The sequence below is a fragment of the Hemicordylus capensis genome, chromosome 13 (genome assembly GCF_027244095.1).
Source record: "Hemicordylus capensis ecotype Gifberg chromosome 13, rHemCap1.1.pri, whole genome shotgun sequence".
In the NCBI taxonomy this organism is placed as follows: domain Eukaryota; kingdom Metazoa; phylum Chordata; class Lepidosauria; order Squamata; family Cordylidae; genus Hemicordylus; species Hemicordylus capensis.
In genome coordinates this window covers 6,353,048-6,380,983 of record NC_069669.1, presented here as the reverse complement: position 1 = coordinate 6,380,983, position 27,936 = coordinate 6,353,048, and the positions used below count along the sequence as shown (strand labels likewise).

The following is a 27,936-nucleotide window of genomic DNA, read 5'->3' as shown; positions in this document are numbered from 1 at the left end:
TGTGAGATTGTGCTGTGGCAAAAAATGAACAGTGGTAGGGGTGTGTGTGATATTTCTTGGTGATTTCTGTGATGAGCTCCCTGTCTGGCCTTGAGACTAACTTGTGCTTCACTCACCACTCTGGGCTGCACTGCAAAGTATTGTACTCAGACAAAAAATGTGGCTGAAGTTGCTCTAGTTGAACTTATGGTTATGCTTGCTGTTAAGAAAGGGTGCTGCTGTGGCAGCTGTTGCAATGCTAGGAAGTAATGTAAGGAGTCATAGTTGTGTGTGAGAAAGCAACTTGTGCAATGACGTTACTGCAGTGCAGGCACTGTGGCTGGCAGTGGATTCTGGTCAGTGATTCTTTTCTGTGTTTTGGATTGTGTTTGGCCAAGATTTTCAACAAATTTTTAACATATCCCCCCAAAAACCCATAGGATCCTGGAGGGAAGTGGTTCTGTCTTTCTTGCTGCTGGTCCTGCCTTTTTTTACAGCGGCTTCTGCCTCCATGACCCTTTCTCCCTCCGTCTATTGCTTGGCTGAGCAAGCAATAATTTCTTCCCCCGCTCCCACCCTAATAGCTAACCTTTGCTTTCCCAATGGCAATTAAATGCTGCTCTTGCTATTCCAACAGTTCGTTACATTTTATTACCTTTCTTCCTGACTTCTTTGGGGCAGCGAATCCAGACCGCTCTTCTGGATACATAACCGCATGAGATTCAAGCTCCCCAGGATTAGGAAACTCTCCTTGACTTCTTGGAACAGAACCCCACCCCTAAAACTATTGCTTCTATTTCAGTGGGGGTGTGGCGGGCGTGGCTATTGGGAATAGCTGTCAGAGTGGCTGTGGCCATGGGAGGGGTCATGGAGAATGCCTGCACTTCTGAATTTGTGACAACACCATTGGTGGTGACTGACTCCAAACAGTGCTTGAAGCTGGCTTGCCCTGAAGTCATGGTTATTTTGTGCATATGTAATGCATACTACACAAGCCACTCAATGGAGCAGCAGGAAATGACTTGACTAGCAAGCCAGAGGTTGCTGGTTCGAATCCCTGCTGGTATGTTCCCCAAACTATGGGAAACACCTATATCGGGCAGCAGCGATATAGGAAGACGCTGAAAGGCATCATCTCATACTGCGCGGGAGATGGCAATGGTAAACCCCTCCTGTATTCTACCAAAGACAACCACAGAGCTCTGTGGTTGCCAGGAGTCGACACCGATACAACAGCACACTTCACCTTTAAGCCATACTACACGGAAAGGAGTGAAACTTGCAAAAGAGCAAAGAGAAAACACACAACTTGCGAGAACTGGGCACACACACACACACACACACACACACACACACACACACACACCCTCTCTCTGTGCTTTAAGAGGGATCATTCTGCTGCCAAACATTGTTTGAGACAGAAACTTGGAGGAATAAATAAGACATGAGAGAGAGTGGGGGCCTCTCTTCGCCCGCTTCCCAGAAGAATGCTTCTGAGATGCAGATATGGCTAGAAGCACATCTGGAGGATAAAAACAGCAGCATCATAAATCACAGGTGAATTCCACCTTGCAAAAAACATGATGTTGAATTCTCTTCTCTGCTGTCTGGGCTGTAAAAACAAGATCACTACAAAGGAACAGACTTACTCTGCTCTGCATCTGTCACTTTCGGGTTGCTGTATTAAAGATACGAAGCTGCTGGTGGTTTTCTTCTCACACACTCACGACTCTGACACCTCACGGATTTCAGTGGAAGGATGAGCACACTCTTAAGTGCAAGGGGTCTCAAACGTGGCTCCCCAAATATTGGCCTACAACTCCCTTCAACCCCAGCCACCATGGCCAAAGAACCCAGTTTAGACATGCCTTTACTCAGCTCTGCTTCAGCTATGCCTACAGAACCTCTTGTGGGCAGGGATCTTCAAAGATCAGTTAATACACACCTTTGTGTTTGTGGAGGTAACAAAACTGAGGACACATAATACCATTATGGCCTGGTTCACACACATCAGCTGAATCTAGGTTTAATGTGGGCTATCAACAGTAGCATGATTGGGTGAACCGACGCCAAGGTGGGAATCTCAGATTCATTTCAGGCCATCAACTATTCAATCACACTAATGTCGGTAACCCACATTAAACCTAGGCTCAGATGATGGTGTGAACTAGGCCCATACATTAAACCGACCTCTGTATAATTCACCTATGGAACAATTAGTTTTTACTTTCCAAACACTTCTACACAGACAGATGATTTTAAGACTGGGTGGCTATTGGCAGATACCGATAAGTGTCACCTACAGGATTGTGTTGTTTGCATTAGAGGCAAGCTCTTTTTGTGCCCCCAGATTATGTCGACTCTCTGGGGGATTTCTCTAATTTAATTACAAAGAATTTCACTACAGCTTTCTTTTCACAACAGTTATGTAACCATTTTAAGCTGTTCAATTTCTCTCTCAGAAATGCCCGGCCATAAGAACATAAGAACAGCCCTGCTGGATCAGGCCCAAGGAAGCCCATTCAGTCCAGCATCCTGTTTCCCACAGTGGCTCACCAGATGCCACAGGGAGCCTACAGGCAGGAGTTGAGAGCATGCCCCCTCTCCTGCTGTTGCTCCCCTGCAACTGGTATTGAGAGGCATCATGCCTCAGAGGCTGGAGGTGGCCTGTAGCCCTCTTGACTAGAAGCCTTGTGACACATACTTGCTTATGTGTTACAGATAAACTGACTGCCTGATGCCGGCCTTTGTCCATGGCGGCTGGGAATCATGGGCATCACACACATGTTCCTGCCTGAGGCAAAGGGAGAATATGACGCTTCTCCCAACTCCAGGTGGGTTTTCAGAAGTCTCAGGCCATAGCACGTGAACACTCTCCGACGCCAGAGAGGCAGTGGCAGCTGGGGTGTTACGATCTGGTTTGCAGCTTGGGGGTTCTCCTTGGCCCAGTGCTGCCTCTAGAAAAATCAGATGGCGGTGGTGGCCAGGAGAGCATTTGCTCAACTTTGGGTGGTGCACCAGCTGAGACCCTTCCTTGACAGGCCTGCTCTGGCCTCTGTCACCCATGCCTTAGTCACATTGCATTTGGATTACTGCAACACACTCTAAATGGTGCTGCCCTTGAAAAGTATTCAGAAACTATAGATGGCGTAGAATGCGGCTGCCAGATGGATCTCTGAGACTACTCACCAGCACTGCCCTGGCTGCCAATTTGCTTCTGGGTAAGAACATAAGAATATTAAGAACAGCCCAGCTGGATCAGACCCAAGAAGGCCCATCTAGTCCAGCATCCTGCTCCATGCAGTAGCCCACCAGATGCCTCTGGGAATTCTACGGGCAAGAGATGAGGGCATGCCCTCTCCCCTGCTGCTACAATTCAAGGTGCTGGTTATTACCTTCAAAGCCCTAAGCAGCTTGGGCCTTGGGCTCCCAGCTGAATCTACCCACCTGACTAGATTGGTGCTCCGCGTGCCGACACCTACGGAGGGAGGCCCGTTTGTCAAGGACACGAAACAGCGCCTTCTCAGTGGTTGGCCCCGGGCTGTGGAACTCACTCATGGATGAGATCCGGCTGGTTCCCTCTCTCCCAGCCTTCAAGAGGAGAGTGAAGACTAGGGGTGCACACAGAACCACCTGGCCCAGTTTAGTTCAAGTTCGAACCAGACCAGAAACACACTGGGCCAGTTTGGTTCTGGCACCCTTTGAATCCCACCCACCAAGTTTGGTTGGGTGGGGGGAGGGTTAAGAACATTTTGGGGGGATTTTTTTCCTTTTATTTTTAACTTACCCCCTCCGGGGGGCTTCTCCAACATGGCAGGGGGGGTCCGAAGAGGTTCCCCCTCGCCCCACTGGCCTTTGTATTTGTAAAAAAACCACCCAGTTCGTGCATCTTTGGCCCTTTCCAGGCCTCTTCCTGAGTATGGTGGCCATTTTGGAGGCTGCCAGTTGGAGAAGCGCCCCAGAGGGGGTAAGTTAAAAAAGAAAGAAAGAAAAATTGTCTCAAAAATGTTCGACAAACCCCCAAACTGAGTGTGTGTGTGTGTGTGTGTGTGTTCAGTCCGGGGTCGAGCCAAACTGGGGGTGGTTCGGCTTGACCTCAAACTTCTCAAACTGGTTCAATATCGAACCGGTTCATATTCAAACCTCTTTGCACACCCCTAATGAAGACTACCCTTTCTAATCAGGCTTTTGGCCAATAAGCTGTCCCTGCTCTTTTTAAAATGTTCAGCTAGTTTTTATTGAACTGTTTTTATCTTGTTGTTAACCACCCTGGGGTCTTAGGATGAAGGGCGGTATAATAAATATAAACCATCAAACAAACCATGAGAGGGAGGAAAGTGGGGCAAGAAGAGGCCCGCCCTAGCAGAGTGAGAAAGGGGAAATGAACAGCATGCCCTAGTGGGGTGAGGAAGTGTAGCAGTCAGCAAGGAAGCCTGTTAGGTGGTGCCCGTTGTGGGTTTGTACAATGCTACATTGTTTTTAATGGGTTGTTTTAAAAAAAAACAAAAAACCCACAACTTCTCAGACTGTGCTTTAATTTTTACCAACGATAAATCAGTTTCATGAACACACTGCAGACTTCAATTTTCTTTGTATGTTCAATTTAAATATAAACACCACACAGGTGCCTATATCGGTCTGAAAGGCAACCCAGTTTGATAAAGACCACCTGGAGCCTATTTTTGAAACCATCTCATTCCAAAACACACTATTTAAAGCTTCTTCGGATTTTTTTCTGATCAGTATGACTAACTTCTCCTCGGAGAAGCCCAGAGTGGTGTACATAGTTCTGTCTATCCCTGAAACAATCACCCCGAGAAAGATATTTTATTTATTTGTACATTTATATCCCGCTCTTCCTCCCAAAAGCCCAGAGTGGTATACACAGTTGCGTCTATCCCCACAACACCTGCGTGAGGTTGGCTAGGCTGAGAGAAAAGCAATTAGCCCCAAGTCACCCAGTGGGTTTCACAGCTTTCCAGGAGAGGAGAGATGGTCTTGTGATAGCAAGCATGAATTGTCCCCTTTGCAGGGTCCACCCTGGTTTGCATTTGAATGGGCGACTTACATGTGAGCATTGTTAAGATATTCCCCCTTAAGAGATGATGCTTCAGCTCCATGGCAGAGCACTTGCTTGCATGCATGATTCCCTGGCATCTTCAGGAAAGGCTGAGAGACTCCTCCCTGAAACCTGTGTGACTCCTCCTCCTCCCCACATAAACCAACCAAGCAATTCTACTTCCAATTTAAGTTAGAAGTAGCCCAGATAGGCCACACAGCCCAAATCAACCAATCTGGGGTCATTCTAACCAACTTCCCTAAAATAAACTAAGATATGAATCCAAAGCTTAAAGTGGGTTTCAGACCTTGGTTTAGTTTAGCAATGGGCCAAAAAGCGATTCGGCTGTCCGAATCATGGGCACCTCCCATTAAATTCAAAGTGGCTTACACAGCCACTTTAAAGTGGAGAAGAGCAGGTTTCGACCTACACCTCCTGTGCTCGCCGCCATCCCGGCGCTCCCCGCAGCTCTGCCTGCACGCCGGAGGGTCAACTCCCAGCTGCCCCTATGCAGTGCCAGTACACACATGGCCTCTGTGCATGCATGGTTGCTGTCCACACATATGACAACCAAAGACAACCACAGGGCTCTGTGGTCACCAGGAGTCGACACCGACTCGGCGGTACACTTTACAGTTCCAAACATAGGGTATCTTGGAGAAAGGGCCTAGGAATGACTTCTGCCTAAAACACCGGAGGAAACTGGGACGAGGCCTGGGCTGTAGCTCAACGGTAGAGCATCTGTATTGCATGCAGAAAGTCCAGAGTTGAATCCCTGGCAGCATCTCCAGGTCGAGCTGGGAAAGACTCGGATTCGGCTGGTGTGACTCTGTACAAGGCAGCTTCTATGTTCCTGGGCACCACACGTCTTCTCCTTTTGCTTCCAAACAGGCATTGAAGGTGGGGCACACGGCCTGCTGTGCCAGCCCACTGTCCGAAGCGAACGATACGGCACCGCGAGATAACCTTGGATGTCTCTGTGTGTAGCAATACGAGCAAGAAGCGTCACCAGGAGATGCAACGGAGCAGAAGAATTCAAAGTGGTTGTCCTGCCCAGCAAGGACAGGCGTGAAGGCAGCAGGCCGATGTCTTTCCCTGAAGGGATTTCACCCAACACAGAAGCAGTTGTACTGGAGCACCACTAGGAGAGCCATATTTAGCTCACATTTAGCTCACAGCTTACATAATGGGATTTCTCGACTACACAGGGAACAGCAAGACGAGGATGGCCTCCATGCATGGGTGCCAGGCCTCGGCAGTGAACAGTGCAAAAGGACCACCTTGTGAAACAAAACCTCTATTCCCTCTCTGAGAACAGCATGGCAAAAAAGGTGACCTTAGTTGATGGGGACCACTGAGATCATGGGCAGTCTCCAACATTATAAGGAAACTGTTGTTATAACATAGGAAGCTGCCTTATACTGAGTCTGACCCTTGGTCTATCTAGCTCAGGACTGTCTGCACAGATTGGCAGTGGCTTCTCCAAGGTTGCAGGCAGGAGTCTCTCTCAGCCCTTTTTGAAGATGCTGTCAGGGAGGAAACTTGGAACCTTCTGTGTGCAAGTAGGCAGGTGCCCTGCCCAGAGTGGCCCCGTCCCGAGGGAAAGGAATATCTGACAGTGGTCAGACATGGAGTCTCCCATCCAAATGCAAACCAGCTTAACCAAGGGGACAATTCATGCTTGCTACCACAAAACCAGCTCTCCTCCCTGTCTTCCCTCCACAAAACTATGTGAAAGATCCCCAGTTCCTGCCTTGAAGTCTTGGGAGAATTGAGAGGAAGAGGAGGGAGAGGGAAGCTACCAAAAAAAATTATCTTAATGGAGCCCAGGACAACCTCATTGCTGTTCATTAGGCAGGGCCAATCTGGGGAGACAGGGTGGCTCCTCCCGCCGGAGAAGTTCTATATGGAAGGCCATACCTACTTGCTCCAGTGGGAGGTGCCATCCCCAACGTGAGGAATGCCCTCTGGGAGCCTCAGGAGAAAGGATCTATATTTTGCCTAAGCCAGTCGCCTTAAATGGTGCAGTGGGGAAATGCTTCCCCGCTGGGTAACATCTGCTGGTAACCTCCAGACTGGATTACTGCAATGTGCTCTGTGTGGGGCTGCCCTTGTATGTAGTCCAGAAACTCCAGTTAGTCCAGAATGCAGCAGACAGGTTGGTCTCTGGGTCATCTCAGAGAGACATATAATTCCTGTACTGAAGGAGCTACACTGGCTGCTGATATGTTTCCAGGCAGAATACAAGGTGTTGGTTATCCTATATAATAAAAGGCTAAGTGAGTGGCCGTGGCTTTGGAACGTTGGGGATCTGCGTCCCTGCCTCCCTGGGATGTTTTGGGCCTGCGCGAAGCGCAGGCCCAGAAGAGCCCAAGGGACACAGGACCTCAGACACCAGTGTTCCACAGCCACGGGCGGCCATTAGCCGGTGTGTGGCGGCGGGGGAAAGTGGCCGAGGCGGCGGCGGAGCCGCCGCCTCAGCCATGAGCTGCGGCACGGCGAGAGGAGGCCGAGGCAACCAGAAGCGGCCGCCCTGAAAAAGGCGAGGGCAATGGCGGCGGGGGAAGACCGAGACGGGGGACAGGGAAGCTGGGCGAGGTGGCGGCAAAGCCGCCAACGAGGCCCCCGCCCACTCACAGCCGCCGCCTGCTCACCCGCCCTCCCAGCTGCCCAAAATCACCTTCCCCGCTCCCCCCCCAAAAAGATTAAGGGCCAAAATGGCCCATGAGAAGGTCGCCGCCCCCGCCTATCGCCCTCCCAGCTGTTGAAGACCACCTTACCCGCTCCAGCCCGAGGGAAAAGAGAGGAGCTCACGAGCAGAGCTTCTCTCTGTGCTAAGTCACTGCTCAAACTGACGCTATGGACGCAAAGGACGCCTATTGCGTCCATTGCGACAGTATAGGCAGCAGCTTAACACAGAGAATAGCTCTGTTTCCGAGTTCCTCTCTTCTCCTTCGGGCTGGAGCGGGTAAGGTGGGCTCCGGCAGCTGGGTGCGCGGGAGGGCGATAGGCGGGGGCGGCCACCTTCTCATGGGCCATTTTGGCCGTTATTCATCCACCACCACCCCCCAAAAAAAGTAAAAGCAAAATAAGGAAGAACAAAAACAGAGACAACAACAAAACAAAAAACAAAAAGAGAGAGGGGACAAGGGGGGGGGGAAGAGACAGAAAGAGAGAGAGAGAGACAGAAAAGACGGGATAGAAAGCTAGCGCCCGTTATCATAACGGGCTTAAAAATACTAGTAACCTATAAAGCCCTAAACAGCTTGGGCCCTGGGTATTTAAGAGAACGTCTTCTTCGTCACAAACCCTACCACTCACTGAGACCAGCTGGAGAGGTCCGTCTGCATTTGCCACCGGTGGCTGGTGGCTACTCAGGGACGGGCCATCTCCGTTGCTGCCCTGAGGCTTTGGAATGCGCTCCCTAGTGAAATAAGAGCCTCCTCATCTCTGACAGCTTTTAAAAAGTCTTTAAAGACGCATCTGTCCACCCAGGCTTTTAATTAATATTGTTTTAATGGTTTCAATGCTGTTTTAAAATATTGTTTTAGAAATGTTACATTGTTGTAATGTTTTAAACTTTTCGTTTTTGTTTTAACTAATGTTTTACTTTCTGTTTTTGTTTTGTTCTAAACCGCCCAGAAATGTTACGTTTTGGGCGGTATTAAAATATGTTAAATAAAATAAATAAGTAAATAAGTAAATAAAGGAGAAGGTTGCCAGTTCAAAATCCCCGCTGGTACTATATCGGGCAGCAGCGATCTAGGAAGATGCTGAAAGGCATCATCTCTTACTGTGCGGGGGGAGGCAATGGCAAACCCCTCCTGTATTCTACCAAAGGAAAACACAAGGCTCTATGGGCGCCAGGAGTCGAAATTGACTTGAGAGTACACTTTACCTTAGGAGGTAGGCAAACTTGGCTCTCCAGCTGTTGAACTACAACTCCCATCATCCCCAGCCACACTGGGCTGGGGATGATGGGAGTTGTAGTTCAACAACAGCTGAAGCCCCTGGCCTAGACACCCCCACCCACCCACCCACACGTACACACAGAACTACACCGGCCCACCAGCCCTATTTTTGTGGGGGGGGGGAACCAGCTCCATAAGCTTCCCCATTCTAATGATGATCAGAATTGCATAATGAACCAATATCTTGTTTTTCTTTTATTCAAAAAGCATGAAATCCTTTCCACTGCACAGCTTTTAACAGCTCCCGGTCCCCACCACAGTGCTAGCGTCTTCCGCCGCACCACGAAAGGGTTCTATCGCTTTTATTTAGAGAGCAACCGTTCAAAACTGACAAGGGAAGTCCAAACACAAAGTGACATCGGAGGACAACAAAGCACAGCAGCTGGTGGATCTTGGCAGAGCAGCCTTGGCCATCAGCACTGGCGCCAGCATTCAAGCGAGAGGAACCGACAGAGACGCTTGCAAGAGAGTCGCATTCCAGGCCCGCGAAGCTGGGTTCTGTGTGAGCTGCCAAGATTTGCCCAGAAGTTGGCACCAGCTCAGAAACCACCAGGGAAGAAAGACACTTCGCGCCAGCGATGGGAGGATGCCACAGACCATGCACTGACTCCCGTTTGGTGCCAAATGACCTCTTATAACCTTCTGGTTCTTAAGATGTGTTCGAACGTGACTTGCCGTCACAACTAAGGTGAGCAACAGACAGAGAGGAGGTTCACAAGCATCCTACCCAATTTAATCCAGTACATCGCTGGCTTGAAGCCGGCGTGTCCTCAGCGATGTATCCACTGCACAAGGGGAGGGACAAGGGTGAAGGCCCTCCTCCTCTGCTCCTGATTGGCTGGCTAGGTGCTGAAGCTCAGCGTACCCCACCCCTCAGCCTGTCTGACAGGCTTCAGAAAATTAGCATTGAGTCCTGCTGCAGAAAATATTAAAAGTAAACTTGTTCAATTAATTTCGCTAGGAGTCCTCATGAGTAATTTAGTCTGGATGTAAGCCAGTGACTGGAGCAGCCTGTCGGATAACAAATATTTAAATTTGTGCGTGCATGCGGACATACACACATAGACACTCACACAAATCTCTATGGGGTGTCTGTGCATGCTCCTGATTTTTGATCGTGTGTTAGCAAAAACCTAGGTAGGAGGAGGGGAAGTGATCACCTGTGAGACAGGAACTGGGTGCAATGGCTTCCTGTCCTCCAAGTAGAATTAAACTTTTCAGCGCTTGGAAACTAAGTTTTATTTATCCATTTTCAACCTTTAAGAAGCATAATTTCACATCAAGTGCCTATCAACTACTCATTCAAAGTGAAGGGAAGGGCAGGCGTTTCTCTAAGCAGAAACTTTAACCCCTCTCTCATTTGGAGCACTCTAAATCTTACCATCCTGCTTCCACGGAAAACTGCTCTACTCGACGTTCACGCTGCCAAGGGTGGGCTGTGACCTAAATTTAAACATCTGCAGGGCTTTTCAAGCGTAGCACTAACACTCACAGTTCACAGTGTGATCGTACCTTCCCACTAAGTACCTTCAATCATTAGTTCCCAGGCTGCAAAGAGGACTGAGTTGCTAGGCACCAAGGACGATGCCAAATCACCAGCTAACTCATAGTTAGCAGCCTTCTGAAATGATTTATTTAAAAACATGAAGTTCTGGCAAGAACTAATCTGCCGTCTTTCCTTTCATTATAATCTTAATTGATAATTACCACTGGCACAAGTTTGCCCACTTGCGTCTCAAACGCATCCGCCATCTTGAATTGGGGTGGATGACATCACCACAAACTACACCGTTGAGGTGTCCCTACGTGTCACTACAACTGTACAAAATTCGGTTTGAATCAGTCCAAGCATTGCAAAATTGATACACACACACATACTCACTCACTCGCAAAGCTGAGTGATCTCATAAGCTTACTTTCCTTAAGCAAGGTAGGCTCAAAACTGTACTGGATTGAAAGTTCTTATGATTACTCTACTTAGTATTTATACATTGCTTTTCTCAACTGTTCAAAGAGCTTCACACACCTTCTCAGTAATCCTTACAGCAGTCCTGAAAACTTGGCCAGTATTATCCCCATACAAGAAGTCCTCAGACTTACAACACCATTGATTCCTGAAAACTGTGTCTTAAGCAGAAATGTCTCAAATTGGAACCGATTTTTCCCATAGGAAACAATGCTATAAATGTGGGTTTGGCTCCTGAACGAAGGCTGGATACCCTATTTTTTTTCCTGCTGCTGTCAAAGCTGGTGGTCTGTCAGTCACAAAAATGCAGTCAAGGTAAGAACCAAAGAACATAATCACAGCCCTACTGGATCAGGCCCAAGGCCTATCTAGCCCAGCAACCTGTTTCACACCGTGGCCCACCAGATGCCACCAGAAGCCCGCAGGCAAGAGTTGAGGGCATGCCTTCTAGCCTGGTGTTGCTCCCCTGCAACTGATACTTAGAGGCATCCTGCCTGTGAGGCTGGAGGTTGATGGTGGAGGTACTGAAGACGGAGGCTGAGAGAACCTGGCTTCTTTTGCAGTACCTAGTCTGTCGATAGTTGAACAGAGATACAAAACCTCATGCTCCTAAACAGGGGTCCCCAATACCCCCAGGAAAACCTGAAGGGTACCCGTGGGGTACTCAAAACCCTCTTGCCTCCCCACACTGCAACCAAGCTACTTGTTTCCTATCGGAGAATCTGTGGCTTGAAACTGACACGTCCTCAGCGATGTGTCTGCTACAGAAGGGGAGGGTGAAGATTCTCCTCCTCTGCTCTTGATTGGCTGGCTAAGTGCTGAAGCTCAGCGTGCCCCTGCCCCTCAGCCTAACAGGCTTCAGAAAAATTAGTACTAAGTACTGCCATGGAAATTAATAGCAAGAGTAAACTTGTTCCATCAATTTCACCGGGAGTACTCATGAGTAACTTAGTCGAGGATGTAAGCCGGTGACTGGAGCAGCCTGCTGCATAACTGTAACATTTAAATTTTGTGTGTGTGTGTGTGTGTGTGTGTGTGTGTGTGTGTGTGTGTGTGTGCGCACGTGCACGCACGCACACACACACACACTCATTCTATGGGGTGTCTGAGCTGAAGACTTGAAACACAGAGAGCACACTTGTTTAAAAAGGCCAGGAAACCCTGCATTATAGCAGAAAGTAGGTGGAAGTACCTGTTGGACATCTCTGCACAGTCATATACTAACTAGGTAACTTTTGGCAAGCTATTGGCCCAGTTCAGACATCCCAGCAGCTCTATGATCCTTCAAACCATGGCAAAATTATATTTTGCTTGAAACTTGCCTGAGTATTGGGCCAATGAAATTTTAGCAGGCTGTGTGATCCCTCAAGGCACACTATTGCAGTACTAATATTATCATTTGGCCAACATCAAATACTAATAATTAAGCTAACAGTTATCTTCACTCGAAGCCTTGTGGCCAATTTATTTGGTCATAAAAAACACAATATGCACTCAAAGAACGATCTCATTGCGGCATTAACTGGATCTACAGCTCAGGACAGAGAACTTTATAATTAAAATGTTAATGTTCAGTTTTAATTATTTAGTTATGCCTGTTTAAACAGTTATACGCATTGCCCATAAATACACTTAGCATGATTATTACTTACTTAGGGGTTCCTTTCTCTTCAACAAAGAGCAGACTGCAAAAAGACAGTGAAGGGATCATTTTCACACACACACATGCAGAGAGAAATGTGTTCATGTGGATGTGTGTAAACTCAAAGACAATACTCTAATTCCTCTAGTATACAAGCCGGCAAGGGTGGTCAGTAGCCTCTGAAGAAAGAAATGCTCATTCTGATTCTGGACACGCCTAGAGATGGAAAATAGGTGATGACACTGCAGGTATGTAAATATGTTTTTTGCGGTCAGACCAGAACACACAACCATCATAGATGCAACAGAAGATATGGCAGCAGAAACCAGCAGCAGAACATAAATACAAAACATATGAGCCACAATAACCCCCCATCTTTGGCCATGAGACAGTCCTTCCATCAACAATTCACAAGCTGCTTTCTCGTTCTTATCTCAACTGACAGCAAGTTATCCACAGTTAAGAGTCACCCCTGGCATTTGGTCCATCAACAAATCTTTGACATCAAATTGTGTGGCTCTACCTGGCAACGCAGTCGGTATAGGTGCCATCAACTGCTGGCAGGCTCCAGTATAAAAATCGCAAAACGAAAGAACGTGCTCAAGTTATATGAAATTTAACACAATGAAACTAATCAACACACAATGGAGAATAAGAACAATTGAAACAAACCAAATTAAAATTAAAAGCCCACCAGGCTGTAGTAAAACATTAAAAAGCCTCTCTGAACAATTAGGTTTTTAAATCTGGTTTTTTTTAAAAAAAACAACCCTAAGGGAGTGAGCATGGCGACGCTCTTCTGGGAGGGCATTCCAGAGCAAAGGGGCCACAACTGAAAAGGCACTATATCCATTGTTTCCAAGATGTGCATCAGTCCAGCTGCATCTATAAAGAATATTACAGAAAACTAGCTGCACAGATCCAGGGGAGGGGGGAGGGAGTACACAAGATCAGACAAGGTGATGAATGGATTCATCCAGAGCAGGAGTATTCATTTGTAAGGTCTGGGGGCCAGTGGCAGCCCCCGTCAACCCTAAGAGCAGCTCTCTGACTCATTGTTCATTGTGCTCAAATGGAATGTTCTGCAGAGTCTCCCTGGCACCAAGAGGAGATGACTCTTCCCACTGTCCCATCCGATGTTTAGGGTTGCCGCATTCAAGCGCTCCAAATCCGGGCACTCTAATTTGCATGCTATGCAAATCAGCTTGCAAATAATTCGCATATTGTGAAAATCAACTGGTGCACTGTCCAGGGGAGTTGCATTTGCTCTGGATATCTACCAACAATTATCGGGGAGGCTCTCTTGATCTGACCATTTGCCTGAGCATTAAACGCCCAGACCAGAGGAAATGTCCCCACTGCCAGAGCAGGGGCCACACAGCCAGCTGCAGAGCAGGTTGAAGGCGGCCACACTGGCACGTCCTGATGACGGACGGACGCCCGCAACCAGGATGGGGAGCAATAACCTGTCTAGCGATGAAGGAAAAACAGCTTTTGGCAGGTCCTGGCCTGTGCACATACTAGTTGGAAGTGCTGTTATGAATGAAATAACCATATCTGGGTTATTCCTTTTGCACACGGTTAATATGCTGCTGTATTCAATGAGACTGTGAACTAGTTCCCCGATTGGCCATGGATGCTGTGCTCTGTGATTGGACCAACTACCTCTCTTCATGTTATTTTTGCCTTATGACATCAGTGTTATTATATTCGTTACTGTAGCCTCCTTTTTGGTGTGCCTCCCTTTTGAGAGTCCCGACGTGTCGTCAAACAAATCAAGTTCTTCTCTGAATTTCCAGTAAATGGTGTAAAGGCCTCCACTCATTAAACAGATGTCCAGTGGGTTTTCCCACTTCACCAGTCCAGCCCCAAACAGAGGAGGGGGCAGAGGCAGTCTGGGGAGACTGTTGGCCAGGGTAAGCAGGAGCACGGGAGGAAAGGTGGATATTTTGCAACTTAAGAAAGCCTATATTGCAACTTAATCAAGGCATGAGTGATGGGAAGGGACAGCATTTGGGCAGGAAACTATGGGGAGCAGGGCTGAGGAAACCCACTAGTCTACTAGTCTGTGACGAGTGAAAAATGATGCCTGGAGTGAACGAAGTCCTGATGAGTAATGTACCAACACAGCTTGAGGAACCATTTCCCGAGTAAAATATTTTGGCTGATAAACTGAGCCAACCTCTCTTTGCCCCTGATAGGGAGCTTCCCGATTTTAAATGGTGGTGGCCAAGGGCTGTGGAGAGTGTGGAGCTTGGGACCTCCGAGGAGGGGCCAAGCCGTGAAACCAGCAGACCCCTTGGTGTGGGTGAGCTAACTCTAGCCAGGGGCACTCTGAGGGCATCCTAACAGCTCAAATGGACTCAAAAAGGAGTCCGCCCTAGGACCAAAGAGCTGCAAGGCGGACATTTTTATTTGTTTTCCCCCCAAAGTTCCCCCAAAGCTTCGAAAACAGTGAAGATCCCCAATTCACAGCAAGTGCTGTATGTTACACACACAAGGCACAGACTCCTGTCCACTCTCACGATGGGACTTATGGTTTTCTTTCTTCTGGGGACAGCTGGCGCTTGCCTGAACTTGACTTCGGAGAGAAACACGAAGCTATTAATTGCCTACTGCATTCCAATACACACACACACACCCCAAATTTCCTTTGTAATTATACAGCTTTGGATATTCTGGCCTGGAACTGATTTATGTAAAACTCCTGATTGGACCAGGAACATGTATTGCCCTTTGCGGCATTATTATGATTAACACATTTTGCAACTATTTATCTATTGTTCTGCAGGCCAACACGCTTCAGTTGTGGCAGCTGCAGATCTGATATTTTTGTGCGGTTAATTATAAAGCTTTCTGCAAGAGCATATATAGATAGAGTGGCAGAAAAACAGGAAATCTGGGTATTCATTACTGTATGCAGAAGACTGCTAAAGCAGTCTTATCCTGCTGACTGCAAATGGCCAGGGCTTGGTCTTTTCTCAGTCAGAGTCCCATTGTTTTCCTTGAAAGATGATGGCTGGAGAGACCTATAATTTCCTGGATTTCATAAATAAAAGCAAATGTAAAAAGGAAAGGGGGGGGGTCTAAATCTCAACAGCCAGTTTTCTAAACTAAACTTCTGAGAATCGTAAAAGGCATTCAGATTTAAAGTAAAAGGTAAAGAGAGGATCAAAAGGTAAGAGAGGACCAGGTCATCGGAAGACAGGAAGCTGCCTTATACCAAGTCAGACCAGTGGTCCATCTAGCTCAATATCGTCTACACCAGGGGTGGGCAAACTTGGCCTTCAAGCTGCTGTTGAACTACAACTCCCATCATGCCCAGCCACAATTTATTGGGAGTTGTCGTTCAACAACAGCTGCAGGGGAAAGTGTGCCCATCCCGATCTACACTGAGTGGCAGCAGTAGTCTCCCATTCAAATGCAACTAGGGCAGACCCTGCTTATCAGAGGGGACAATTTGTGCTTACTACCACAAGGGGAAATGACTTGCCTAGGAAGCCAGAGGTCGCAAGTTCGAATCCCCACTGGTATGTTTCCCAGACTATGGGAAACACCTATGTCGGGCAGCAGCAATATAGGAAGGTGCTGAAAGGCATCATCTCATACTGTGCGGGAGGAGGCAATGGTCAACCCCTCCTGTATTCTACCAAAGACAACCACAGGGCTCTGTGGGCACCAGGAGTCGAAACTAACTCGACGCCACACTTTATCTTTACCACAATACCAGATTTCCTCCTGTGGTGCTCTTCCCAGAACGGCCCCATCCCCTAAGGGGAATACCTCATGTAGCCTTCCATTCAAATGTAAACTAGGGTGGACCCTGCTTAGCAAAGGGGGCAATTCATGCTTGCTGCCAGAAGACCAGCTCTGTACTATTTTGGAAAGGGTTCTTCCAGTTCTACACAGATGAGCATGAATTGCTCACTTCCTACGTCAAAGGCACAACAAAGAGATCTGGAAAGTCCCGAAGAATTATTTCTACCAAAAAAACCCATGACGTCGAATTTGTTTGAATTTTAAAAATTCACCTCCTGATAGGTAGGAATTAGGAGTCTTGTACAGTCACATCCACCTGTCCATCTTTCTGGCTATTCTAAGCCAAGAAGACAACATCTGCATGCACAATGCCTCTCCCAATTTGCAGTATTAGAAAGTGTCAAATTTGCAGCACTGCCTCTTGTCTCGATTTCATGTCCAAAGGCAAAAACACAGAAATATCTCCCAATTTCAGTAGCTGACAGGATGCGGAACATAGGAAACTGCCTTATACCAAGACCACTGGTCTATCTAGATCAGTATTGTCTACACTGACTGGCAGCATCCCCCCAAGGTTTCAGGCAGGAGTCTCTCCCAGCTCTACCCAGAGACTCAACCTGGAACCTTCCATGATAAAACAGATGTTCTGTCACTGAGCTACGGCCCCATCCTGCAAACGAAACACCTATCAGCGCTCAGATATAGTTTCCCATCCACATGCAAACCAAGTCAGACTCTGCTTAGCGAAGGGGACCATTCATGTTCAGACTAGCTCCATTTCCCTTGGGGACAGTCTTCGGAGAACTGGAAGCTGCCATATACAGAGTCAGACCACCGGTCCCTCTAGCTCAGTATTGTCTACACCGACTGGCAGCCGCTCTCCAAGGATTCGGGCAAGAAGCTTTTCCCAGCTCGACCTGGAGACGTGTTTTATTCTATCCAGTAACCTTTTGCTGTTTGTTTGTTTGGACATTTGTCCCAGAGGAGGGATCCTGTAGAGAGTGTGGGGAAGGAGTCAGAAAGAAAAGGGGAGGAAAAGGAAAAGGAGAAAAATGGGTAGCTTTGGGATTCCCCCCCCCCTACACACACACACTTTAAATAAATGTTTCCAGCTTTCCCTAAAGCACCGGAGGGGGCGGGGGGGGCCTCCAAAGCCCTTTAGGTCCGGGCTGCCAAATTGCCTAGCTGTGCCACTGGCTGAGCTCTCCCTTGCGAGAAGCCTCCAAGCAGGCTCTAGGTAGCCATCTGCTGGCAATGCTCTCCTTCTGGGGTTCCCTGCAGCCAGCAGGATGCTTCCAAGCCTCCCTCTAACTCCAGGATGGTATGATTAATAAGTACAAGGCAACTTAGCAAATATTAGCATACAGTGGGAAGGAGGAAAACCACTTCTTTGTACGGCTGACTCTGTACGAAGACAGAACAGCTGTAAAGAGAGATTAAACATGAAAATAAGATCTGCCCAATATATATATATCCACCCTTGAATTAATCTGTCGCACACAAGCCTCTGAAGATATTGTCTCGTGTACTTCAGAGAAGGAGAGTTGAAGAGAGCGGTACAATTTGCCAAACGGTTCAAACGCCCAATTTGACCTTCTTCCAACAGGTGGAGCCTCACACATACAGAAACATCAGCAATGCGCAGAATGTTCCGAGGCGAAACATTCCGAACCCGAGGCGGGCCGTTTCAAGGGTTCCGAGCTCGGTACAGAACACCTCTAAGCAGGGGGTCCTGTTCCGAGCTCAGAATGGAACAAGCCCTTTCCATTTGGAATGTTCCGAGTGTTCTGGCTTTAAAAAGAAAAAGAAAAAAGTAAAGATAGTGAGAGGGCAGCACTGGGGCGCAGCAAAAGGTACCTTTGACATTAAATTAATCCAAGTGCTTCCAAGTACCTTTAAGATAAATTAACTGAAGCTCTCTCACAGGTATCTTTAACATTAAAGTCATCAAAGCTCTTTGTAGTTACCAGCCCTACTGTGTTGGGTTGCACTAGCGCAGAGGCCAGGTGAACTCTGAAGATACGCCGCCACACGGGATGCTGGCCAGAGCGACACGGCGAATCGCAGTGCCGGCCGGCACATTACTGCTGGTAACTAACAAGAGTTTCTAGAACTTCAGTGTTAAAAGGTACCCGTGAGAGCGATTTGGTTCATTTCAATGTACCTGTTAGCGCTTGGATGACTTTAATGTTAAAGGTACCTCTCACCACCTCCCCAGCTCCGCCCTCTCACTATCTTGGGTTTTTAAAAATAATTTTTAAAAAGCTAGAACACTCAAATTCAGAACTGAAGAGGCTGTTCCGTGGAAACACCGAGTTGCCGATTTGGAGCACTCCACTTGGAACATTTGGGCCATTTTGCATTCTGTTCCAACCCTGGAACAGAACGCAAAATCCGTTCCATGCACACCCCTAATAAATATTCATAGCCAAACTCCATGAATGCCTGTTTGAATACAGTAATTCAAATACTTTGTCTATATGACCGCTCTGGGAAGAGCACCTGCAGGCTTGCATGCGGAAGGTTCCAGGTTCCCTTGCTGGCAGCATCTCCAAGATCGGGCTGAGAGAGGCTCCTGCCTGCAACCATGGAGAAGCTGCTGCCAGTCTGTGAAGACAATACTGAGCTAGATGGACCAAGGGTCTGACTCAGTATAAGGCAGCTTCCAGCTTTCTATGTCCGTGTAAGAGAAACAGGGGAAGAGAGCAGGTTTTGTGGTAGCAAGCATAGATTGTCTCATATGCTAAGCAAGGTCTGCCGTGGTTTGCATGGGAGATTACACGTGAGTGCTGTAAGGTATTTCCCTTGGGAGATGTGGCCGTAGCTCAGAGATAGAGAATCTACTTTTGCATGCAGAAGACCCCAAGCTGAATCCCTGGCAGCATCTCCAGATAGACTTTTCAGACTTTGTCTTTTATATATTAGTCTGACACGGGGGATTTCTTCGTCTTTAGCATCTCCAGATAGGCCTGGGAAAGACCTGCCTGGAAACGGGAGAAGCTTCTGCCAGTTAGTGTGGACAATACCAAGATAGATGAACCAAGGGTCTGACGCCGTATAAGGCAGCCTCCTCTGTTCCTCAAGTCATTGATTGCGGCATTCCTGCATCTACAACTCCCATCATCCCTGGCTACAGGCCACTGTGGCTGAGGATCATGGGAGTTGCAGTTCAACAACAACTGGAGAGCCGAGGTTGCCCACTCCTGATTTAGTGCAGAAGGTCTTCCGGATTCTCTCGTTCTGCATCCTTCTCCATCTTTGTTCTCTACACCAAGATAAAAAGGAGCAAAATCCTTTCCAGAAAGCCTAATTAGTTTCTGCCACTCTGGTCATAATATGTATTAGCGACATCTCAAGGATCAGCTTGGATTAAACACATGGTTTAAGCCAGTGAACTCTGAGTTTATGCCATAAATAAAAGCACGCCGTGAACAGGATCCTAATTTGCACAGGACTGAGAACTGCAAGGAAAGTTGAATTCCATTCTCTCATTAAAGAGTTCTTTTTCAGAGTGGCCCAGTGTTTCAAATCCTGCTCCCGGCCCCAGCCCCGTTCCATTTCAGGAAGCGATCGTTATTCGTAGAAAAGGGCAATGTGAATAATATGAGTCCCTGACACATATCAACCCCAGCACAAGTATCCTCTCGGACAGGCAAACAGATCATCACATGCAGCTGCTTGGAATCTTGCTTTGTTAACTAAGCTTGCTTTGCCACGACAGCCAATAGGAACACAGGAAGCTGACCTATACCGAGCCAGACTACTGGTCCATCAAGCTCAGTATAGTCTACTCTGACTGGCAGTGGCTCTCCAAGCTTTCAAGGCAGGAGTCTCTCCCTGCCATCTCTGGAAATGCTGCCAGGGACAGAACCTGGGACCCTCTGCATGAAAAGCAGATGCTCCACCCCACTAAGCTATGGCTTCATCCCCATAATCTATTCCCCCAAACCCTTCTGATGTGGCTCAGGGTGCTCTTTGGCAGCTATGCGGGCCGTGGACACCACCATCTTCTCCCCCGCCCCCACAATGCAATGCTCCTGATGACGCAGCAACTATGAACTGCAGACAGTTCTGCTGCAACTAAGGGATGAGTCACCAATTCACAGGGACCATCGGATGCTGACTGGGTCAGACTATGCCACATGGCAAACCACTTTTGAAATGGAGAAGGCTTTGAACTTCCAGGGAGAGGAAGTTCTGGGGAAAGAGCTGGTCCTGTGGCGGCAAGCATGAATTGTCCCCTTTGCTAAGCAGGGTGCACCCTGGTTTGCATTTGAATGGGAGGCAACATGTGTGAGCACTAGAAGATCTTCCCCGTAGGGGATGGGGCTGCTCTGGGAAGAGCATCTTGTATTCTGCTTGCATGCAGAAGGATCAAAGTTCTTTCCCTGGCATCTCCAAGATAGAGCGGAGAGAGCCTCCTGCCTGCAACCTTGGAGAAGTCGCTGCCAGTCTGGGTAGACAATACCAAACTAGACGTAGCAAGGATCTGACTCAGTAGAAGGCAGGTTCCTATGGAGGTCTCCCCCAACCAACACCAAAAAAAGTGAAAAATACCACAGAGTACACCCAAGCCCTTTCAGTGGAGTTCTTCGTATGCCAGGGACTTTGTCTCCAGATGCAGGTTGGGGTGGGGAACCTATTTTCTCAGATTTCACAAGCTGAAACTAGCAAATACAAGCAAGTTCCTAAAAACAATTAACACATCAGCTTTAAATGTATGAAGAAAATTAAATGGTTGTCAAAGAATAGGACTACACAATTTCTTTCAGCTTCCAGAATACAAGTTATTATTACAACTTTCCCTTACTACATAATAAAACATTCTTACCTCAATCAGCTTTCTTTCATAGGAGTTTGCCAATTCCTCATTATTTTCCACTTGCTTTTGCTCAGGAATGGTAAGTTCACTCTCCACATTCCAAAGATTTGGCAATCCTGAGTCAAAAGCAAAAAACACAGAGCACCGAATTAGACTAGAAATTAATTACACTGAAAATCTAATCATTTTCAGAGATTTAAAAAAAAGCACCCCAAGTTATTGGAGCATTAAGAACACAATGAATAGATGATAGAATAGAAGTTTCCCTGCTAACTTGGCAAAGAGGCACCTTTTAACATGGTGATTCTTTTTATTTAGCAGGGGGAGAGTTACTGGCCCTATCCAGCCCCGTTGCCACCGTCTTTTAAGCAAGCAGCACAGCATTTGCCAAGCAACACATATTGCTTACAAGCCTCTACAAAGCAAATACAAAGCCAATAAAAACAGGACAAAAATCAAAGCCATTGAATGGCGCCTTTGATCAGAGCACTTCAATTCGATCAACCGAGGCCAGCATTAAAGGGTCCTGCTGAGATCACAACAGCAGCCAAGTCCTCGTCTCCTGGGTCCTCCTCTCCTAATATTAGGAAAGCATAAAGCGACAATCCCCTCTCCCCCAAGCAGGAGTGACAGTCACCTCAAAGGTGCCCAGAGGTGATGGCAAGGGAAGAGTCCCAGCGGACTTTTGGATACATATTTTGTCGGCTTCAGGAGGAGTGAGTACAATTTAAGTTCATCGGCGATACAGAAGGAATGTAAACCTAGTTCAGGCATTATGCTGTACGAGTACACTTGTATGTGTGTTTGTGTGAATGACTGCACCTGTTTGGGGGGCTGCCCCAGGCCCACTCTTAATCCCCATTAAAATTAACTGGAAGGGGGCCCCACACAGGCTGATTTGCCCCAGGCCCTGCACTCCACCAGGCCCCTCCAAGGAGAGCCCTGACTGTGATCATTTTAAAAGTGGACCTGGATACAGGCCCTTCAAATGCATCCTACAGAAAGGAACTGTGGCACCTGTACATAGGGACATAGGAAGTTGCCTTCTACTGAGTCAGACCATTGGTCCATCTAGCTCAGTACTGTCTTCACAGACTGGCAGCGGCTTCTCCAAGGTGAAGAGAGGAGAGACGGTTGCTCTTTGAAATGGGAGCTATTATATAGAGTCCCTCAGGGCTCCATTCTGTCACCAATGCTTAACATCCACATGAAATCGCTGGGTGAGGTCATCAAAAGATTTGGTGCAGGGTTTTATCAGTATGCTGATGACACCCAAATCTATTTCTCATCATCATCATCAGGAAGTGGCATTCACTCCCTAAATGCCTGCCTACAGGCAGTAATGTGCTGGATGAGGGATAACAAATTGAAGCTGAATCCAAGCAAGATGGAGGTGCTCATTGTGGGGGATCAGAATTTGAGGGATGTTAGATCTTCCTGTGCTGGATGGGGTTACACTCCCCCAGAAGAAACAGGTATGCAGCTTGGGAGTGCTCTTAGATCCAGGCCTCACCCTGATATCTTAGGTGGAGGCTATGGCCAGGAGTGCTCTCCATCAACTTCAGCTGATTCGCCAGCTGCATCCATTCCTTGAAGAGAATGATCTCAAAGCAGTGGTGCATCAGCTGGTAACCTTCAGGCTTGACTACTGCAATGTGCTCTACATGGGGCTGCCTTTGCACGTAATCCGGGAAACTTCAGTAAGTTCAAAATGCAGCAGTCAGATTGGTCTCTGGGGTAACCCGGAGCGACTATATCATGCCTGCTTTAAAACAGTTGCACTGGCTGCTGATATGTTTCCAGGCAAAATACAAAGTACTGGTTATTACCTTTAAAGCCCTGAACGACTTGGGTCCTGACTACCTTAGAAAGCACCTTCTTCTGCATGATCCCAGTCACATGCTGAGGTCATCTGGAGAGGTCCATCTCCAGTTACCACCAGTACGTCTGGTGGTGACAGTAGCTGCTGGCCTATGGAATGCACTCCCAGCAGATATCCACAGTTTAGGCTTGCTGTTGACCTTTAAAAGAGCCCTAAAAACTTACTTGTTTGGCCTGGCCTTCCAAGGTTTTTACATTGTTAAGTATTTTAATGGGTTTTGAATGGTTCTGAATTGTTTTTAAGTGCCATCCTGTGGCAGAGAATTCCATAGATTAATTATGTACAGTGTGAAAAAGATTTCCGGGCAATCCATTTCACGGGATGACCCCTGGGTCCAGTGCTGTGACAGAGGGTTAAGAAGAACCTCTCCCTAGTCACTCTCTCCACACCATGCATAATTTTATAGACCTCTACCGTCTCTCCCCTTAATTGCCTTTTTCTAAACTAAAAAAGCCCCAAATGATGTAGCCTTGCCTCATAAGGAAGACCAAAAAGCCTCAGATGCGGACCTGCCTCAAAAGGAAGGTGCTCCAGCCCCCCAGTCATCTGGGTTGCCCTCTTCTGCACCTTTTCCCATTCTACAATATGCTTTTTGAGATACGGGGACCAGAACCACACACACAGGATTCTATGTGGACACACCACAGATTTGTAATGACACACCAAGTCGCCACAACGCAAGGAGGTCTCGTCAAAAGGTTTCTGCCACCACGAGGCACCGCCTGCAATTGACCGGGGTGAGAATCTCTGGCTGTCCTCCATGGGAGAGGATGTGTCAGATCTGCGGAAACATTTTCCTTCCCAATTAGCCAAAGTCCAACTGACATTAAAGAGGGGGGGGAATTGATTTAACGAGCAAGTGCGCCGTTGCGCCACAGACAGCAGTCGCGCTTGCCAAAAATACACGCAATTTGCACTTGGCACGCTCTTCTCCTTCACCAGCACTTGTCGGAAGTGACAGGATTCAAAAGAACTGCCATCGACAGGGAGGCACTGAGCCGAGCGTGTTGATTCACGGCTAAAAAAAAATAAAAAAATAAAAAAATTCTGACTGCACTGTAAATCACTCTCTAAATGTTGGTGCCCAAGCAATGGCTCAAGGTAAGAAGCGCTTTCTAAACGGCGCTAAAGTGGATTTGACAAGCAATTAGCCAGCTGGAGGAGGCAGGTGGCCTGTCAGTCTTGCGGTTCGGGCGGGCGCACCGTTGGCGGAATGAGCTGGCGCTCGGCTTGGCAGCCCGGCGTCCGGCTGCAGACAGAAATCGCACCCCGGTGTGTGGTTCACATTGTTATTCCAGCAACCTGGCCCCAAAGGAATGAGCCATCGGAGCCAATTAGGCATTATCTGCATTTTTGACACTTCTCGGTTCGTGCTGGCAGCCATTAGCTCGAAGTGGGTCAGCTCCAGCCCCCTCCCCTCCTCGGAAATGATTGTCCTAATAAGCACATTGTTGGAGCTAATATAGTAAAGACCATGAGCCCGGCCACATGAATGCTCCAATGCCTGATTGCCCCAGGCAAGTGAATGCGGCATCTGGGCAACCAAGATGTTGTACCAGCTTTCCTATTAAAAATAGGGAAGAATCCAGAGCTCAGTGGTAGATGGCTTGCATGCAGACGTTCTCGGGTTCAATCCCTAGCGGCATCTCTGGGCAGGGCTAGGAGAGACTCTGGTCTGAAACTTTGGAGAGCTGCTGCCAGTCAGTGAAGACAATACTGAGTTAAATTGACCGATGGTCTGACTCAGTCAATGGCAGCTTCCTATGTATGATTGGGGAAGGGGGCATAGCTCATGGCTGGCATCTCCAGGTAAGGCTGGGAAAGATTCCTACCTGAAATCTGGGAAACTATCAGTCCCTCTGGCTCAGCATTGTCGACACTGATAGTTACACTCCAAAGTTTCAGACAAGGGTCTTTCCCAGCCCATTCCCTAAATGCCTGGGAATTTGGGCTGGAGAGCCCGTCTTGTGGTAGTGAGCATGATTTGCCCCCTCTGCTAAGCAGGGTTCACCTTGTTTTGTATACAGATGGGTGACTACAGGTGAGCACTGACTGCTTTCAGTATCCCCCTTGAGGATGGGGCCGTGGCTCCATGGGAGAGCATCTGCTTCCCTCGCAGAAGGGCCCAGGTCCAACCCCTGACGGGAAAGACTCCTGCCTGAAACCTTGGAGAGCAGCTGCCAGTCAGTGCAGACAATGCTGAATTGGATGGACTAAGGGCCTGACTCCCCTTCAAGTGGTATTTGAAAGCAGCCTGCCTCTGCACACGGAAGTAGCCTATCGCCATAAGGACCAGGAGCCATGGATAGGCCTGTCCATCATGAATATGTCTAAGCATATTCATGATGGATGTAAACTGCCCTCAGCCGTTTTTGGAAGGGCGGTGTATAAGTCAAATAAATAAAATAACAAGCCCCACTTAAAGCCATCTAAGCTGGGGGTCATCAGCACATCCCATGGCAAGAACTCCATCAATTAATTATACACTGTGTTTCTTTTTTAAAATTTGACGGTGAATGAATGTTCAGTCATTGAAGAAAATACTGAGCTAGATGGACCAATGGTCTGATATATATTATTTACTAGGTGTGAAGTGATTGTTATTGGACAATGTGAACAGATAATTATTTTTAAAATAACACTGGTCACAAGTACATAGGATCAGGCTCCCTGCTGGATCAGGCCCAAGGAAGCCCATCTAGTCCAGCATCCTGTCTCCCACAGTGGCCCACCAGATGCCTCTGAAAAGCCCACAGACAAGAGGTGAGGACATGCCCTCTCTCTTGCTGTGTCTCCCCTGCAATTGGTTTTTAGAGGCATCCTGCCTCTGAGGCTGGAGGTGGCCTCACTCCTGGACTTAAGCATATTGCTGCAGACTGTTGTAGCACAGAAGGAGTTAATACATATTTCCAAAGGAAGCAGGGAGGTAAAATCAGGGCTTTTATTTGCAATGGAGTTCAAGTCAGCTGTGCTACATGGAGAGGAGAAACAGAAAGAAATCACTAAGATGCTGGTCAAAAGCTGCCAAAGAATCGTTTGCCCCATAAGGAAGACGGGGATGAGATGCATACATCCGCCAGCCAACTCACACAGTTCAGTTGTGCAGACCCAACAGCTGGACAAGTCCTAAGAGGAAGGGAATCAAAATCTCCCCAGGCAATCTGGTGCACAACTGATAACGTGACTGGCAGCAAAAAGGACACACAGCTCAGTGGATGTTCTGATAACCATTGTGTCTCATTATTGCACAGGCCTATGCCGATGTTTGGTTGGGTTTTTTAAAAAAGGCTATCCAGCAAACACACACAACCTACAAGTTTTATACTAAATACATAAACAAATCTCCCCCTTCCAGCATGGAAACCGCACAAGAATTCATGCTATTTGGATTTTAAGAACACTGCGTTATTTGTCCTTAAACTCTGAAAGAAGGAAATGTGTTTGTTTGGTATATGCTTTATTGAATATATATGTAGAGTCCCATCCCCACCGTTGGGTGGTAACCATTTTACAGAGAATTTTGTATTTCCTCACTTGACCAAGGTTTGCAAGTCACAGAAATTAGTGTGATTAATCAAACAATTTTTTTAAAAAAACTCCTCAAATTCAATTATGACACCAATTAACTGGTGGAGCTAGCAGTAAGAAACACTTCTAAGGGAGAAGAGCGGGTCTTGTGGCAGCAAGCATGATTGCCCCCTTTGCTAAACAGGGTCCACCCTGGTTTGCATTTGAATGGGAGGCTACATGTGAGCTGTGTAGGATATTCCCATAAGGGATGGGGCCATTCTGGGAAGAGCACCTACACACTTGTATGCAGAAGGTTCCCTGGCAGCATCTCCAAGATAGGGCTGAGACACACTCCTGCCCGTAACCTTGGAGGAGCCGCTGCCCGTCTGGGTGGACAATACTGAGCTAGATGGACCAATGGTCTGACTCAGTACAAGGCAGCTTCCTATGTTTCATCTGTTGAGGATGCTCTAGCTCTGAATTTCCTGCATCGAGCAAGGGGTTGGACTAGATGCCTTACAAGACTACCCCCAACTCTACGATTCTATCATCAGAGCTACATCTGGATAGTCATGGAAGTAAACCAAGAAAGCCTTGTTGACTTCTGTAGATCAGGCAGCTGGCCAGGAATTTCTTGCTCCGCTCCTCATCCATAAATGGCACTCAGGTTGGAGATCTTATCAAACCAGATTACTTGGCCAGCCTCAGCGGGTGAACAGTATCCTTGATCTTACTCGGGTCAATTTCTCCCCCTCCCTCTCTCTGCAGCAACAAGGCTTGTTGCAAATTATTTTCCCTTCTAGCCCAAACACCCAGATATTGGTAATCTGATTTATTCTGAGCCATTCCCTGCAACTTCACATTAAATTCTAAATGCACAGTGTTCTAAGGCCGGTTTAACAAGACTTTTCTTTGGATAATGCAAGAGGATAAAGAAGATTACTCATCACTAACGTATTAATTATGATGGAGGAGGACGACGACTGCAAATGAAAATCTCTAGGCCAGAGTGGCAACGTCCCTGATGGATACAGCCTTTTTGCCAGAATGTCAAGATGAGAGATCCTGGAAAGCTTCCAGGTTTCAAAGCGCAGACTTCCACTGCCCCATCTGTCCATACCTTTGTTGCTTAAAAGAAAGGTCGCCACTGTATTAACCTCCAACTGAAGAGCAGCTATATTAAACACACAAAGGGGTATGGGAGACCCATTTTAAAAGGATCTAGTTTTGAACAACAAAAGGAAAGGTAATTAGGAGGTCAATTTTGCTTTATACCATCATTCCTTGTCATTTGCAAAAAGCTTTCAGGACAGAGTTCTGCAATCATTTGGCAAATCAGCACAAAT

The 27,936-nt window shown here is 47.5% G+C and overlaps 1 protein-coding gene across 5 annotated transcripts in view; it reads right to left on the bottom strand.

Annotated features, from left to right (window-relative positions):
- SNX29 (sorting nexin 29) overlaps nt 1-27,936 on the bottom strand; it is a 195,765-nt gene that overhangs the window by 118,472 nt on the left and 49,357 nt on the right. For 4 of the 5 annotated variants that reach the window (XM_053275828.1, XM_053275829.1, XM_053275832.1 and 1 more), the window contains exon 15: nt 21,208-21,314. In XM_053275828.1, the coding sequence (XP_053131803.1) occupies nt 21,208-21,314 (107 nt within the window). Of the gene's footprint in view, nt 1-17,266; nt 17,369-21,207; nt 21,315-27,936 lie in introns of those variants that run through there. The other variant, XM_053275833.1, reaches the window with a different exon arrangement.